A 12,080-nucleotide genomic window follows, 5' to 3' on the forward strand; every position below is an offset into this window, starting at 1 on the left:
TCTTGGAGGGGCCTGGCGGCGGCAAACTGGCGCCCTTGCGGGGCTTCAACCCCAGAGAGAGCGGCAGTGGCAGGTCTTGTCAACGCACTCGGGTGCTTTTCGTGACTCACAAGTTGTCCCGAACCAGGTCTATAGCAAGCGTCACGGAGATGGGGGGCGCCAAGTCAAAACTTGAGGGGTTATGCCTGTGCCTTGTGCTTCAATGGGTGGAACTAGTCTACTCAAGTACATGTGGTTCCTGATACGGCCTCGAATGAGCCTGCTGTTCCTTGCCTTGCGAAATCAAAATCAATGGTATGCCTGCCTCTTCCCAGAGGAGGACCCTGTGCTACGTCCGAGCAGCGTCAGTGATGTTCTGCGTTCCTTTCTCCATGTCAATGTGTGTGTGTGTGTGTGTGTGAGCCAAAAGCTTGGGCACACAAACTGTAGAAACCTTGCCGTCGTGTTTCTTTTTCTCCTTCTTTCTCAGTTGGAGGGCCACACGGGGGCGGGGTCGCGACGCCAGTTCTGGGTCAGTCTCTTCTCCCGGAAGAACTTGCGCACATACTGGGCCAGGACCGTCTTGTGCTCCTCGCTCATGGACTCGAGCTGTGCATAGAAGTCGTCGGCATGCATGCGCATCTGGTTGAGAGCCTCGTCCTGCTCGTCTCGGTTCGCCTGCATGTAGCTTCTGCAGCCGCTGAGCATGTCGTCGAGGTCGTTGCGGTGCTCTTCCGCGAGAGTTCGGTTGAGACCGCGGCTGTGGCGGATGTATGGGCGGCTCATGAAGTCGGCATACGCGTCCCGGGTCTGCTGGTACAGGCGGAACTCAGAGTCGAAAGCCCGGATCAGGACTTTGAATCTCTGAGCCCACGAGATGATTGCGGGGATGCCTTGGATCTCGAGAGGCTGGGGTCCGGTGGGAAGTCCCAGGCCAGGAATGCCTCGCATGAACTCGACGATGTGGTTCATGGCACGCAGATCGAAAGCAATGGCTGGATCAGATTCACGTTATTGGTCAGTCGTTGGAAGAAAATTTGTGAAGGCAAGGAGCAGAATTCGGGTGTGACACTCCTGCAAATCTGCAAGTGTGGCAACCAGATCAATGCTTGGGCAATGACTTACGAAGACGAGTATCAGAAAGAGGAGCGAGGCGAGAGCCCATCTTGGTCCAGTTGAGAAGACCAAGGTAGGTGAAGACGAGGGCCCAGATGACATAAGTGAAGACGAGCGCCGCCGCGAGGTGAGTCAAGAACAAGAGAACGCGAGAGTTGTTCTCCGTGTTCTCCATGTTCTCCATGATGACGAGTGCAGACATTGTTGAGCGTGCTTTGGTTGCTTGTGGATGTTTGTGTGGGTGTGGTGTGACATGAGAGATGTGAAAGGCACGGAGAAAAGTGGTTGGGTTGCGGGAGGGGCAGAAAAAGAACAATGTGACGAGATCCTGAGTTGTCGAGCCTTGGGTGCGGCCTGGCGCGTTGCCCTGGTGGCCGCCGACTGCCTCTGCCTTTTCTGCGGCCCTCGAAAGCCCGCCCTCTTGTTGACCATTTTCCTGCGGTCGTGTGGCACCTGGTCAGTTGCAGCACTCAATGAGCCTCAGATCAAGGACCTCTTTCAAGCACAAACCCCTTTTGTGATTCATTGCAAGCGCCTAGCCTGCTCATTCTCAATGTCCTTGTGGTCTTGTTGCCGTATCACTGCTGTCACTGCTGTCCGCCATCCCAAACATCACAGCCTGAGTTTCCCTGGATGAAAGAACCCTCTGACTTTGATCGCGCCAACTCGCCTCGTTGATCACGCCACTGCTCTTCTCACGAAATGTGAGCGACCTCTCGAGGAGAGTAAGTATTCCTTACCAGCAGACAGTAAAAGTTCAGCTCCTAAACATAATCATCAACTCACAGAAATCAACTGTCAAGTATTCGCACTCACACAGATCAACTCAACTCAAACAGCCCCAAGGGGACGATACAGACACCACAATGGATCCCATTGACGATGTTGACAAGACTCCGGCGCCGGCAAAAGCCACCTTACCTCATTCTCTAGACCCAGCAGCCGCCCCTTTCGTGATGCGGTCGTCTGTTGCGTCTGAGGATACGCAGTCTGCCCGTATCGGGTTGCAAACACCAACCCCTTCCCAAGCACACTCAGATTCACAAGCCAGCGGATCGTATCACCGTGATGTCCGCACGCCGTCGAGTACAACTTCGTCAGGAACAATAGTGGCCACCCACTTCCTCAACCAGAACGAGGTGTTTTACAGAGCTTTTCAGGGTATCCGCGAGGACCAAGAGCAGAGCCCCATGCTCGCGTTGCCAATTTGGCGAGCCACAAACCTGGAATGTCTAGATCTTGGCTTCGCCGCCGGCATCATCCGCGACTTTGTCAACACCGAGCGCTCCAACATCATCCAGGCGCACAAGCAGATGCGCGAACTGGGCTGGGACAAGGTCTGTCCAGAGCTGCTCCAGAAGGAACTCTACAACCCCGCAAGCACAAAGGAGGCTTTTGCAAAGCTCTGTCTTCATATTCGATCCCAGGTTTCTGATGCTGCGGTCATCATCCCACTACTGGAAGCGGTCTTCAACGAGTATACCGACCTGGCCTTCAGCAGCGCAAAATGCGAAGTCGACAAGGCCTACTGGAGGACTATTGCTTCGGAAGCACAGCAGGAGGTCGCTGAGAAGCACGAGGTTATCTCGTCTCTGCATCAAGATGCCCTTGTCCACGAGGAGGAACTGAAAGACCAGCAGCAGTACGCTGAGCACGAGATGCAAGGTCTTCAAGCCTACCATACGCAGCAGGTTCAAGATCTCCAGGCGAGGCTTTCGTACCAAGAACTGCAGTTGGCAAACATGAGACAAGCCGAGCTTGGTCTCTTGGCGGAGATGAGGGCTCTGCGAGCTGGCAGAGATCAACAACAACACAATGCTCGTGCGGGCACGCCCAGCCTTGGTAATGGGGCAAGGGACCTGCAGGTCCAGGATCTGCAATACAGACTGGTGCATCAGTATAGGCAGCACAACGCGCTTCTTGAGCAGCGCATCGAGCGTGAGCAAAGCCATCGACAAGAGCTTCAGGAGGCTTTCCAGGCGGGTGAGAGAGCCCACGCCGGCCCGTGCCGGAGCTGTGTGCCGCATCTCGTTGACGAGCACGAGGCTGCTTACGATGAGGCACCCTCCAACAGTCACGTTGGCCTGCAATGTATGTGAGATGATGGGACGGATCAAGGTCTACAGAGGATCATTTGGACCTGGCTTTTCGTGGCGGAAATTGGGCGCTTCAGGTGCAAAAGTGGCAGAATTCTCATGCACAATGTGGCGAATGCTTCAATGACCTTTGAGGTACGAGCCGGGCTGCAAGGCACCCAGCAAGCAGATGATTTGACGTAGACAGAATCACTGTGATAGATTCATCTAGAACGAAAGTAGACATGTTTAAACGCTTGGGGCAGCTTACAGCTTGTGCATGTCTGAAACTCCACAACATCCCGTGTACTTTGGCTCCAACGATAGTCATACTGGATTTCTCTGTGAGGCAAAAAGGCTGGCACGCTCGGCTCCATTTCGACAGCGCCATCCTGGTTGTAGTGGCATAGTGATATTTTGCGATCCTTCCCTCATGCCACAATGGCGACAATGGCGAGTGGGGTGAGTCTGGCGTGCCGGGCTCACTGCAGCGGACTGTACTGCTTTGAGGGTCGCTCGTCTGCCATTACGTGCCATTGTTCTGCCGCTATTGACACTCTTCACACGGGGCATCACTCTGGGCTTGTCTGCCTGATGACAGTGGCTAGTCCAAGTCGCCTAGCTGGTTGCCCTGGGCGTCAAGTCTCCTGCTGTACACACCACGCTCCTCACAACAACATTTCGCGTGCCCAATTCAACTTCTTTTCATCTACCCGATCCCGCATTTTGGATCCAGGCGCTCCCCATTGCATCTACCGACATCAGGTCCGTCTCTCCTTTTTGCTGATGGCGCTCGGCGATCCTCCGCTTGCGCTGACCCAGAAACAAAGCAGCACAGCCCGAGCAGTCGACTGCAACGCTTCACTCGCATCCTTTCCATCGAGCACCAAAATGGCACAGAACGTGTCTACCCTCAAGCAGTGTAAGTAAAGCTCAATAGCCCATCCCGCGCTCTTACCGGCGGTTCCTGAGAACGACCGACTCTGACGCCGTTACCCATCAGCCACTGCAGAAGCAAGAAGGGGATACACTGTTGCGGTGCCCTTGATCCTCATGAAACGGCCATCTGTCCAGCAGAAGGAGAAGGTGCCAGCCATCAATGCCCAGAAGTCCACTCCCACTAGCCACGAAGCTGCCAGCAAGCACCTTCCCCTCCGTGGCCTCGAGCTCGCGACCAAGAGCCGTCCTCGCGATGCCAAGCGTGCTGCTAGTGAGCAGCATGCCTCTTCGCGTAAGGAATACCCTCGAAACGAGAAACGCACCGTCAGCCAGCCTGGTGCTATGAGCGAGCCCGCCGCGGCTGGCGGCAGCAAGATCAGTGAGAGGAGCAAGGCTGGAGACAAGGAAACGCTCCCCGACAAGCACGATGAGAATGAGTCCGGCAGCCAGAAAAGGCGCCGCAAGAAGAACCTGAATCCTCGCCAGCGCAAAGCTCGGAAGGCCAAGGCTGACCTTGCTCCGAACCGCCGCCAATGGCATCAGCACGGCCCCCGAGATCTCTACTGCTGCCGCTGAGCAAGAGCCAGCGCCGACCGCCGCTGTCGAGAAGGAGCCCGCCCTTGCCTCAGGATACAAGGTCTATACTGCAGAGTATGTCACCGCTCTGAAGGAGGAGGTCCTGGCGCTCCGGGCGCAGACGCAGCATGGTGTGGACCAGCTCGAGCGTAGCGAAGCGAGGCTCAAGACGCTATCGGACAGCTGCCTCGTCTGGGCAGAGACATATTCCGGCTTCGACAGGCGCCTCGCAAAGCAGGGCCAAGAGATTGACAGCCTCAAGGAGGCTCTGCGAGCCGAGCAAGAGCGCCACGCTGTCACGAGAGCAAGGTACGACGAGACGGAGCAGCTTGCGCAGAGTCTCTTTGAGAGGCTTCATTATGAGCATCAGGGCCCGTTTGCGCAATCACGTTGGTAGAGAGCATTCTTCTGGTGGAAGGATATCAGCTGTGTGTATGGTCAAGGAAACACGTGAAGCATGGAGTAGTGAAACTTGGAAGCCACCCTCATGTTTCTGGAAACACAGCCTGGTGTAATGCTACAATGCAGTGTGGCCAGCCTAGGGATAGTATCACGAGGTAGAGAAGGCAACCAATTCAGGTTCTGTCAACATGTCACATAGTTCTTGGGCTTGCATTGGAATTATCAAGGAAGTTCGTTTGCATTACTCTGCATGCAAACTTGGTCAGGCTATTCCCTCTGACTCATTATTTCTTCTGGTCCTCCTCTCTTGGAGACCTAAGCTGTTCCGCTTTCTGACAATATGAGCTCAATAAGGCCCTCCGCTCTCGCGTCACCATTCATCTTCTCTGTCCATGTGCTGCAAACGGCCTTCGTGACACATCCTTTGTTGACACGCGGGTACCTGCATATGGAGGAAGGGATATCAGCTGCTCGCTCGGATCAAGAAACAGGCCAGGGAAGGAAAACTCTGACTCACCAGTAGCAGCGGCTTCTCAAATGCACGCAGGCAATACTCTTTATGTGACAGGCACCCGGATTTGGAAGCCAGGCTTGTCATGACCTTGCGCCTCGTTACAGCCGACTAGGTATTCCCCAATCTCATCATTGAAGGCGATGTGCAAGCCCCTTACAGAAGCTCCCAGTCGTCATGCAAGGGGTCGCAGTCATCCGAGTCGGAATCTTCAAAGACAGGCGTGCTGACAGCGACTCCTGGCAGCTGCGCGATTGGGCGAGGGTCCTCGGCGACGGTGGCATCCGAACGAGGCCGAATGCAGGGCACGATGGGAGCGGGATGCTGGATTTCAGGCTGAGCAAGAGGCTCAAGTTGGGCATCTGTGAGCTGCTGGTTGACGGACGGCTGGGTATTAGTGGTCTGGCCACTCTCGTGCTGGCCTGGCGGCGGCTGGTGCACTTGATCAGACGCATCGGGCCGTTCCCACTGGTCCCAGCGCGCACGGCGCGACGCAGCAGAGGTTGAGGAGTTATGCATTTGTCGATAATTCCGGGTCCGGTGTCTCTCCTCGGCCATCTGCATTCTGAGGGTGGAATCACTCAACGGGAGATCCTCGTCGTCGACCTGCAGAGCCCGGAGTCTGGCCATGGCCTGCTCCTCCTCGTAGTCAGAGACCGTGTTCATGAGGGCAAGGACTTGAACGATGGCGCGGACTGTGGCATAGACAGTGCCATAGACCTGGATTTTCAAGTAGAATCAAGTGGTAGTCAGCATCTGCGGGCGTCCGGAGGGCTCAGGGAGCAGGGCGGTGTTTGCGTGGGGAGGAGGCAGCTGGGGAACTTACGGCCTGGAGACAGGTGGCGATGACTTGGAGAATGAAGAACATTGTGGAAGGCAACGAGGTTGATTGTGCTCAAAAGAGTGTGTCTTTGTATGTGTGTGTGTGTGTGTCGAGTCTCGAGATGCTGTCGGTGCGTGGGATGAGAGGAGTGGTTGTGTTCTGAGGAACAACTGCGGCCGTAGACCTTGAGGTGTGGATGAAGAGTAGGGCAGGTTGGGTGGATGAGCTCAATGTGAGTTCTCAAAACGGCGTGCAGGCAGCGAGGGAAGGCTGCCAGTGTGCGGCAGTGCACTGCAGAGCTTCCGTGTAGTGTGCTTGAGCCCAGAGCGTGGCCCCGGACCGCCCAGTGCCAGCTGGTCCTCGACAATGACTGACGACCTAAGGTACGTGGTAGGGCACAAGGGCCGCCTCCTGGGCTGCAACCTGCTGCAGGACCGCGCAGTGCTCTGTATTGATATTACACGCCCTCCAGGCTTTCTGTTCTTGTCAACGGACCTGGGCTCATCTCTAGTTGACTGTCTCCTTTCCATGTGTGGCCTTTGGACCGTGATGCATGGGATCGTGCAACTCCTTTTCCTTCGCCGGGTCCTGATTGCCATCGCATCTGATGCCGCCAGGGCTCCTCGTACCCAACAATTCGGGGCCTTTCTAGAGGTATCTTTACCTTCACGACTCGTCAAGAATGTAAGCACCCAGCTTCTCCAGCGATCGTCCCACCACGACGCTCACACTTTTTCAGTCGGCTCCTGACTGCAAACACATCGTTCAGAGGGCTCTTTTACCGTTGTATCGTCTCGAATTCTCTCACATGTATTGACCACCACAGCTCAACGCTCTCACGTCCCGGCCTTTCGCGATAGGTGATCGAACGCGCTGCACCCTCGCCGGTCGAAACTCTCTTCGCACGCGTGGAAACCAGCACTGTCAGTTGTGCATAGGTCGCGTGATCTCTCACACGCGTAGAGACTAGCTAGTCCCTCGTTCTTTATCAAGGTGCGCCAGACATCTTTATGAGTTATCCGAAAGTCCTGGGCTGGCCACAGCGGGTATCGTGCATAGGCGTGCCCAAGCCCACGCCTCAGCAACTTCTCCGTCTCAAGCGTCACGTGACTGACTACGCTATGTTGACCAATTGACTCGCCAGGATACTCTGGTCCGTATACTGGACATCCGCCGCAAGAAGTCTCGTACAGGTGTCAAAGCTGCGTATATTCGCTCCGGCATATTTGACACTGTCGCACGGGCCCGCAGCCGACTGCTCAACGCAAAGCCAACGCAAGCCGTCCGGAGTTTAGCGTTGTGCAACTGCGTGGGATTTCTTACACAGAGTCATATTCTCTTTCCATCAGGCAACACATCGTCTCCAGAGCATCAACACTAAGCCGAGCTGCCGACTAGACAAGCTCCTGTGACTTCCAAATACCGAAAGGATCCCTAACTTTCTTTCCATTGAGAATCGTACAGCTGACGAAGAAACCCGATGATTGCAGGCAACAAAACCCTCGGATCTCTGCCACTCGCGGCCATTGGACCCAGCATTCGACACAACATACACACATCTTCAAGCCCAGACCTCGCCCGCCATCGACGTCTGTCTCCAAACATCAAACGACAAGCGCCATCAAGCGCCAGCAAATAATAATAACCTACAATATTGTCTGCCTCGAAGCCGCCGCAAACCAAAAGGCAGGACCAGCAGCAAGAGAACAAGTGCATCTCGCCCGCACGCAAGAGGAGGTGTGTTGCGAGGCCACATGGATTAAGTATGTATGGAGACCAGGCTTCGCGGTCCAAGCCCGATGCGGGGAGTGTTTGCGAAAGACGTTGAAATAGGCTTGGGGTCTGCGGTGCATCCCTGTCCTTTGGCAAAGTCTGCTGAAGTCACACAGTAACTTACCCCTGTCCAGCCCCGAGGATGCCGGAGATTGAAGTCGGTAAGCTCCGTTCCGCGTCGTGGGCAGAGAGGCACCTCGCAAGCATGTGGTGCTCCTCGTGCTGATCCTTCTCCATGTCTCCGTCGGCAGGAGCAGTCAGCTGCACGCGCTCTTGAGAACAGCCTTCGCGCCTGCAGCCGAGCGTGTGGAGTGAGGCTAGACGAGTTTGTGGGCAACTTGCGACCGCCGATGCCGAGCTGTGTCTGGGGCGGTCGTCAACACGTGTATTCTCGCTGGATTCGTCTGTTGTACAAAGAGGTTCAGGCGTCCTGCGCAGAGAGTGCGCGGCTCGAGCACTTCGCGACTGCATCAGACTTGATTTCCAAGCAGCCCGGATTACCACAGCATGGCGCTCCTCTCGCACTACCCTTTCAAGGCAATCTTCACGCTCTACTCCATCTGCTATGCCTTGTGCACGCTTCCGTTATGGCTTACGGCTTCCATCATCCCCTGGACCCGGCCGAAGCGCGAATGGACCATCCTTCAAGCAATCCGGATGCAGATTACCAGTAAAGTGCTACACTACTGGTCGGTCATTGAGCTCAACACTTCCACGCCACTGAAACCGGGCCGCGAGGGCAGACGCTTCACTGTCGCCCAGCCCGCACCTCAAGAGATGTACTCCGGGCCCCTGGACGACGCAGAGATCCGTCCTGCGCCAGTGGGACTCACATGGACCAAGACCCCAGTCACGAGTGGCAAGACCCTCCCCAGAGACGCCACGTTCATTCTACATTTCCACGGTGGCGCCTTCGTCATTGGCGACGGGCGCGACCACGACACGGGCTTCCTTGCCGCGACGCTGATCAAGCAGTTCGGCATCGCCAGCGGCGCAGCGGCTCCTGCGCACACATGCGTCGTCACGCCGCAGTACCGGCTCTCTTGCCGCCCTGGCGCGCACTTCCCAGCAGCCTTGCAGGACGCAGTGACAAGCTACATCCACCTGGTCCACGATCTGGGCATCCCAGCCAGGCAAGTCGTCGTCTCGGGAGACTCGGCGGGCGGGAACCTGGCGCTGGGCCTGCTGCGGTACATCACCGAGCACGGCGCCCAGTCCAACCAGAAACAGAACGACATCCTTTCCGGTGAGGAGGACGAGGACGGACCTGACACAACGGGTCTGCCACTCCCCGGCGCAGTCCTCCTCTGGTCCCCCTGGACCGACATCTCTGCTGCGCAGGACCCCAACGCAATCTACCAGTCCCCGCAGTATTCTACAGACTACCTGTCCGGCGCCTTTGGGGCGTGGGGCGCAAGGGCGTACACGGCGTTCGGGAGGCTCGACGCCCTGGACCCGTACATCTCGCCCTTGCACGCGCCGTTCAGGAGCCCCGTGCCCGTGCTGATCCATGCCGGTGGCGGAGAGGTCCTGTTGCAGGATTGCGAGGAGCTGACGAGGCGGCTGCGGAAGGCAGGCGGGCTTGGTGCTGAAGGCAGCCAGGAGGATGATGGTGGCAAGGGGGGAGGAGAATGGGAGAAGGTACTGGCCGGGAATGTCGAGCTCATCATGTCGCCCCATTGCCCGCATGATATCCTGCTCGTGGGCGCCATGACTGGGTTCAACAAGGAGGCCAAGGTGGCCGCGAGGAAGGCTGGTGATTTCTGGAACAGGGTAAGGAAGATTGAGTGAGTGTGTGGTCGCCCTGTGTGGGTCGCTGTCTGCTGTTGGGTTCGGTCAATGGTTGTTCTCATGTTATCGGGGATTTTAACCTGTGGTCATAGATTGTTTTGAAGGAGAGGTATGCCCATCCACACAAGTGCCAGGATTAGATCAAGGCTTGTCGGAAGATTCATTCTTGGTCCTCTGCCTACCGCACACTGCGACTTGAAGAGACAGTCATACATACCTGATGGTGCATAAGAGAGAACAAGCAGCTCCTTCCAGTCCCATTGGCCAGTCTCAAGTATCTTGCCTCATCCCCGTGCCATTCCCGCAGTCTAGGCCGAGAAGGCCCGCTGCGCCCCCACGAACGCCTCATCGACTTGCAAGGGCCCGCCAGCCTTACGAGGAACAAACACGAGGGTTTCGAAACCAGGGACCTGACCTGGCCCGTCGTGCTCCCGCAATCCGGCGGGGCGATCACCTCACGATATTGAGTCATGCTGCACCAGCTGCGTGCGAGATCGCTGGAGGGTCGACGCGGCCTCCCACGGCATAGTCGGCGGGCAGACGCGCGATCCACTCTTGCCCGACACCGCTCCCTGCCATGTCTGATAAGAAATTGGGGGCCCTCACAAGTCCTGTGGTCTCGTATGGGAACACGCTGGCGGGGGGGATCTGGCGGCTGAAGCCCCAAGCCTGGCTCGGCACAATCCGAGGTCCCCAGGCGGAAAAGCCGATGCTCTTGTGGTCACGCAGGTATACACCCACGCGCGGACGTACGCATATAAGACGATGTGGTAGAGCTGACTCGTCTCAGGACTGGCGGTGACCAACCAGACTTGACAATCACTGTTCCCATTGCGGTCTCCCCCACCAGACCGACAAAAAGCACTAATCTCTTGAACACGCCTCCCTTGCAGCTCCTTCTTGACCCCCAAGGACCAAGGACCAAGGACCAGCACATTAACCCACCCAAGAACAACAGCACCACCGCCACCAAAAAATCAGCCAAGATGCGCACGCTCGGCCTCCTCGGCGGCATGACCTACCACGCCACGGCCGAGTACTACAAGACGATCAACGCGCGGGTGCAGGAGCGGTTGGGCGGCAATGCGTCGGCGGTGCTGGTCATGCACTCGGTCAACTACGCCGACATGATCGGGCACTTCCGGGCCGGCAACCACGCCGAGTGCAGCCGGCAGCTGTGCGTGGCCGGGCGCAACCTCGCGTCCATCGGCGCCGACGCCATCGTGCTGTGCGTCAACACGTCGCACATGTGGGCCGACGCCATCGAGCAGGCCGCCGGCGTGCCGCTGCTGCACATCATCGACTTCACCGCCGAGGAGATCAAGCGCAAGCAGCTACCGCAGCCGCAGCCGCAGGAGCCGCAGGGCAAGAAGACCGTCGTGGCGCTGCTGGGCACCAGCGCGACGCTCGAGGGCGACTTCATCAAGGGCCGGCTGAGGGACAGGCACGGCCTCGAGGTGCTGGTGCCGCCGGCGGAGGGAGGGCTCAGGGAGAGGATGGACGCCGCCATCTTTGGCGACCTGCCGAGACATGTGGTCACGGAGGAGTGCAGGGCCATGTTCATCGATGCGGCCAAGGACCTCGTCGGGCAAGGCGCCAGGGGCGTCATCCTGGGCTGCACGGAGCTCATGATGGTCATCAAGCCAGGCGACCTGGGCGAGGACGTGTTTCTGTACGACACGGTCGAGCTGCATGCCAAGGGCGTCGCCGATTGGGCTGTCGAGGAGGACAAGCCAGCGGCGTAAAGGGAAAGGGGGGATTGGGCCTGCGCAAGCCGATCTCAACGGGATAGAGGGTCTATCGAGATCTGTAGGAGCGCTGTTTCCTGACCAGATTGAGTCAGCTTCGAGGTTTCACACCGTACAGAGGAGCTGTGCTTGAAAAGCGCAGAGCGACATTTCCGATGGACTGCTAGCTTAGCAAGCACATCATATACCTCGTGCACAGGGGAGCAGTCCCGACCCTTACACCTGTGCCAGGGCAATGGTCTGATGTGGACTTCTACGTGGTTCTCATCCGCAACACTAAGCCGTCGAGCGAGAAGGGAGCCGAGGAGGAGTGAGAGTAGAGAAGAAATTAGTCACCGCTGCGCAAC

General features: G+C 57.3%; 6 protein-coding genes across 6 annotated transcripts; 4 read left to right on the forward strand and 2 right to left on the reverse strand.

Moving 5' to 3' along the window:
- Positions 1-465: 465 nt before the first annotated feature.
- Positions 466-1,297, reverse strand: B0I36DRAFT_369275 (uncharacterized protein; the record flags this gene model as incomplete). The annotated part of the gene is made up of 2 exons (XM_046159748.1): positions 466-974; positions 1,105-1,297. The coding sequence occupies 2 exons, from the start codon at positions 1,295-1,297 to the stop codon at positions 466-468; spliced, it is 702 nt and encodes a 233-aa protein (XP_046005271.1).
- A 664-nt stretch (positions 1,298-1,961) lies between these two features.
- On the forward strand, positions 1,962-3,194 carry B0I36DRAFT_369276 (uncharacterized protein; the record flags this gene model as incomplete). Its single annotated transcript, XM_046159749.1, has 1 exon — positions 1,962-3,194. The coding sequence occupies one exon, from the start codon at positions 1,962-1,964 to the stop codon at positions 3,192-3,194; it is 1,233 nt and encodes a 410-aa protein (XP_046005272.1).
- Positions 3,195-4,061: 867 nt separating this feature from the next.
- On the forward strand, positions 4,062-5,082 carry B0I36DRAFT_369277 (uncharacterized protein; the record flags this gene model as incomplete). The annotated part of the gene is made up of 3 exons (XM_046159750.1): positions 4,062-4,092; positions 4,174-4,546; positions 4,653-5,082. The coding sequence occupies 3 exons, from the start codon at positions 4,062-4,064 to the stop codon at positions 5,080-5,082; spliced, it is 834 nt and encodes a 277-aa protein (XP_046005273.1).
- A 672-nt stretch (positions 5,083-5,754) lies between these two features.
- Positions 5,755-6,466, reverse strand: B0I36DRAFT_369278 (uncharacterized protein; the record flags this gene model as incomplete). Its single annotated transcript, XM_046159751.1, has 2 exons — positions 5,755-6,318; positions 6,425-6,466. 2 exons carry the CDS (start codon positions 6,464-6,466, stop codon positions 5,755-5,757), a joined length of 606 nt encoding a protein of 201 aa, XP_046005274.1.
- A 1,979-nt stretch (positions 6,467-8,445) lies between these two features.
- B0I36DRAFT_338519 (Alpha/Beta hydrolase protein) lies at positions 8,446-10,318 on the forward strand. The gene is made up of 2 exons (XM_046155770.1): positions 8,446-10,017; positions 10,203-10,318. Exon 1 carries the CDS (start codon positions 8,702-8,704, stop codon positions 9,983-9,985), a length of 1,284 nt encoding a protein of 427 aa, XP_046005275.1. The 5' UTR covers positions 8,446-8,701; the 3' UTR covers positions 9,986-10,017; positions 10,203-10,318.
- Positions 10,319-10,633: 315 nt separating this feature from the next.
- Positions 10,634-11,870, forward strand: B0I36DRAFT_49152 (Asp/Glu racemase). Its single transcript, XM_046162956.1, has 2 exons — positions 10,634-10,714; positions 10,776-11,870. Exons 1-2 carry the CDS (start codon positions 10,695-10,697, stop codon positions 11,728-11,730), a joined length of 975 nt encoding a protein of 324 aa, XP_046005276.1. The 5' UTR covers positions 10,634-10,694; the 3' UTR covers positions 11,731-11,870.
- The last annotated feature ends 210 nt before the right edge of the window (positions 11,871-12,080 follow it).

Source organism: Microdochium trichocladiopsis (genome assembly GCF_020744255.1).
Source record: "Microdochium trichocladiopsis strain MPI-CAGE-CH-0230 chromosome Unknown B0I36scaffold_13, whole genome shotgun sequence".
Classification (NCBI taxonomy): domain Eukaryota; kingdom Fungi; phylum Ascomycota; class Sordariomycetes; order Xylariales; family Microdochiaceae; genus Microdochium; species Microdochium trichocladiopsis.

What these genes read in the sequence shown, in the direction of transcription:
- B0I36DRAFT_338519 (XM_046155770.1), top strand. Translation starts at nt 8,702, where the DNA reads ATGGCGCTCCTCTCGCACTACCCTTTCAAGGCAATCTTCACGCTCTAC.
- B0I36DRAFT_49152 (XM_046162956.1), top strand. Translation starts at nt 10,695, where the DNA reads ATGCTCTTGTGGTCACGCAG. An exon ending in ATGCTCTTGTGGTCACGCAG is followed by an intron (nt 10,715 to 10,775) that starts GTATACACCCAC and finishes GACTCGTCTCAG; the next exon opens with GACTGGCGGTGACCAACCAG.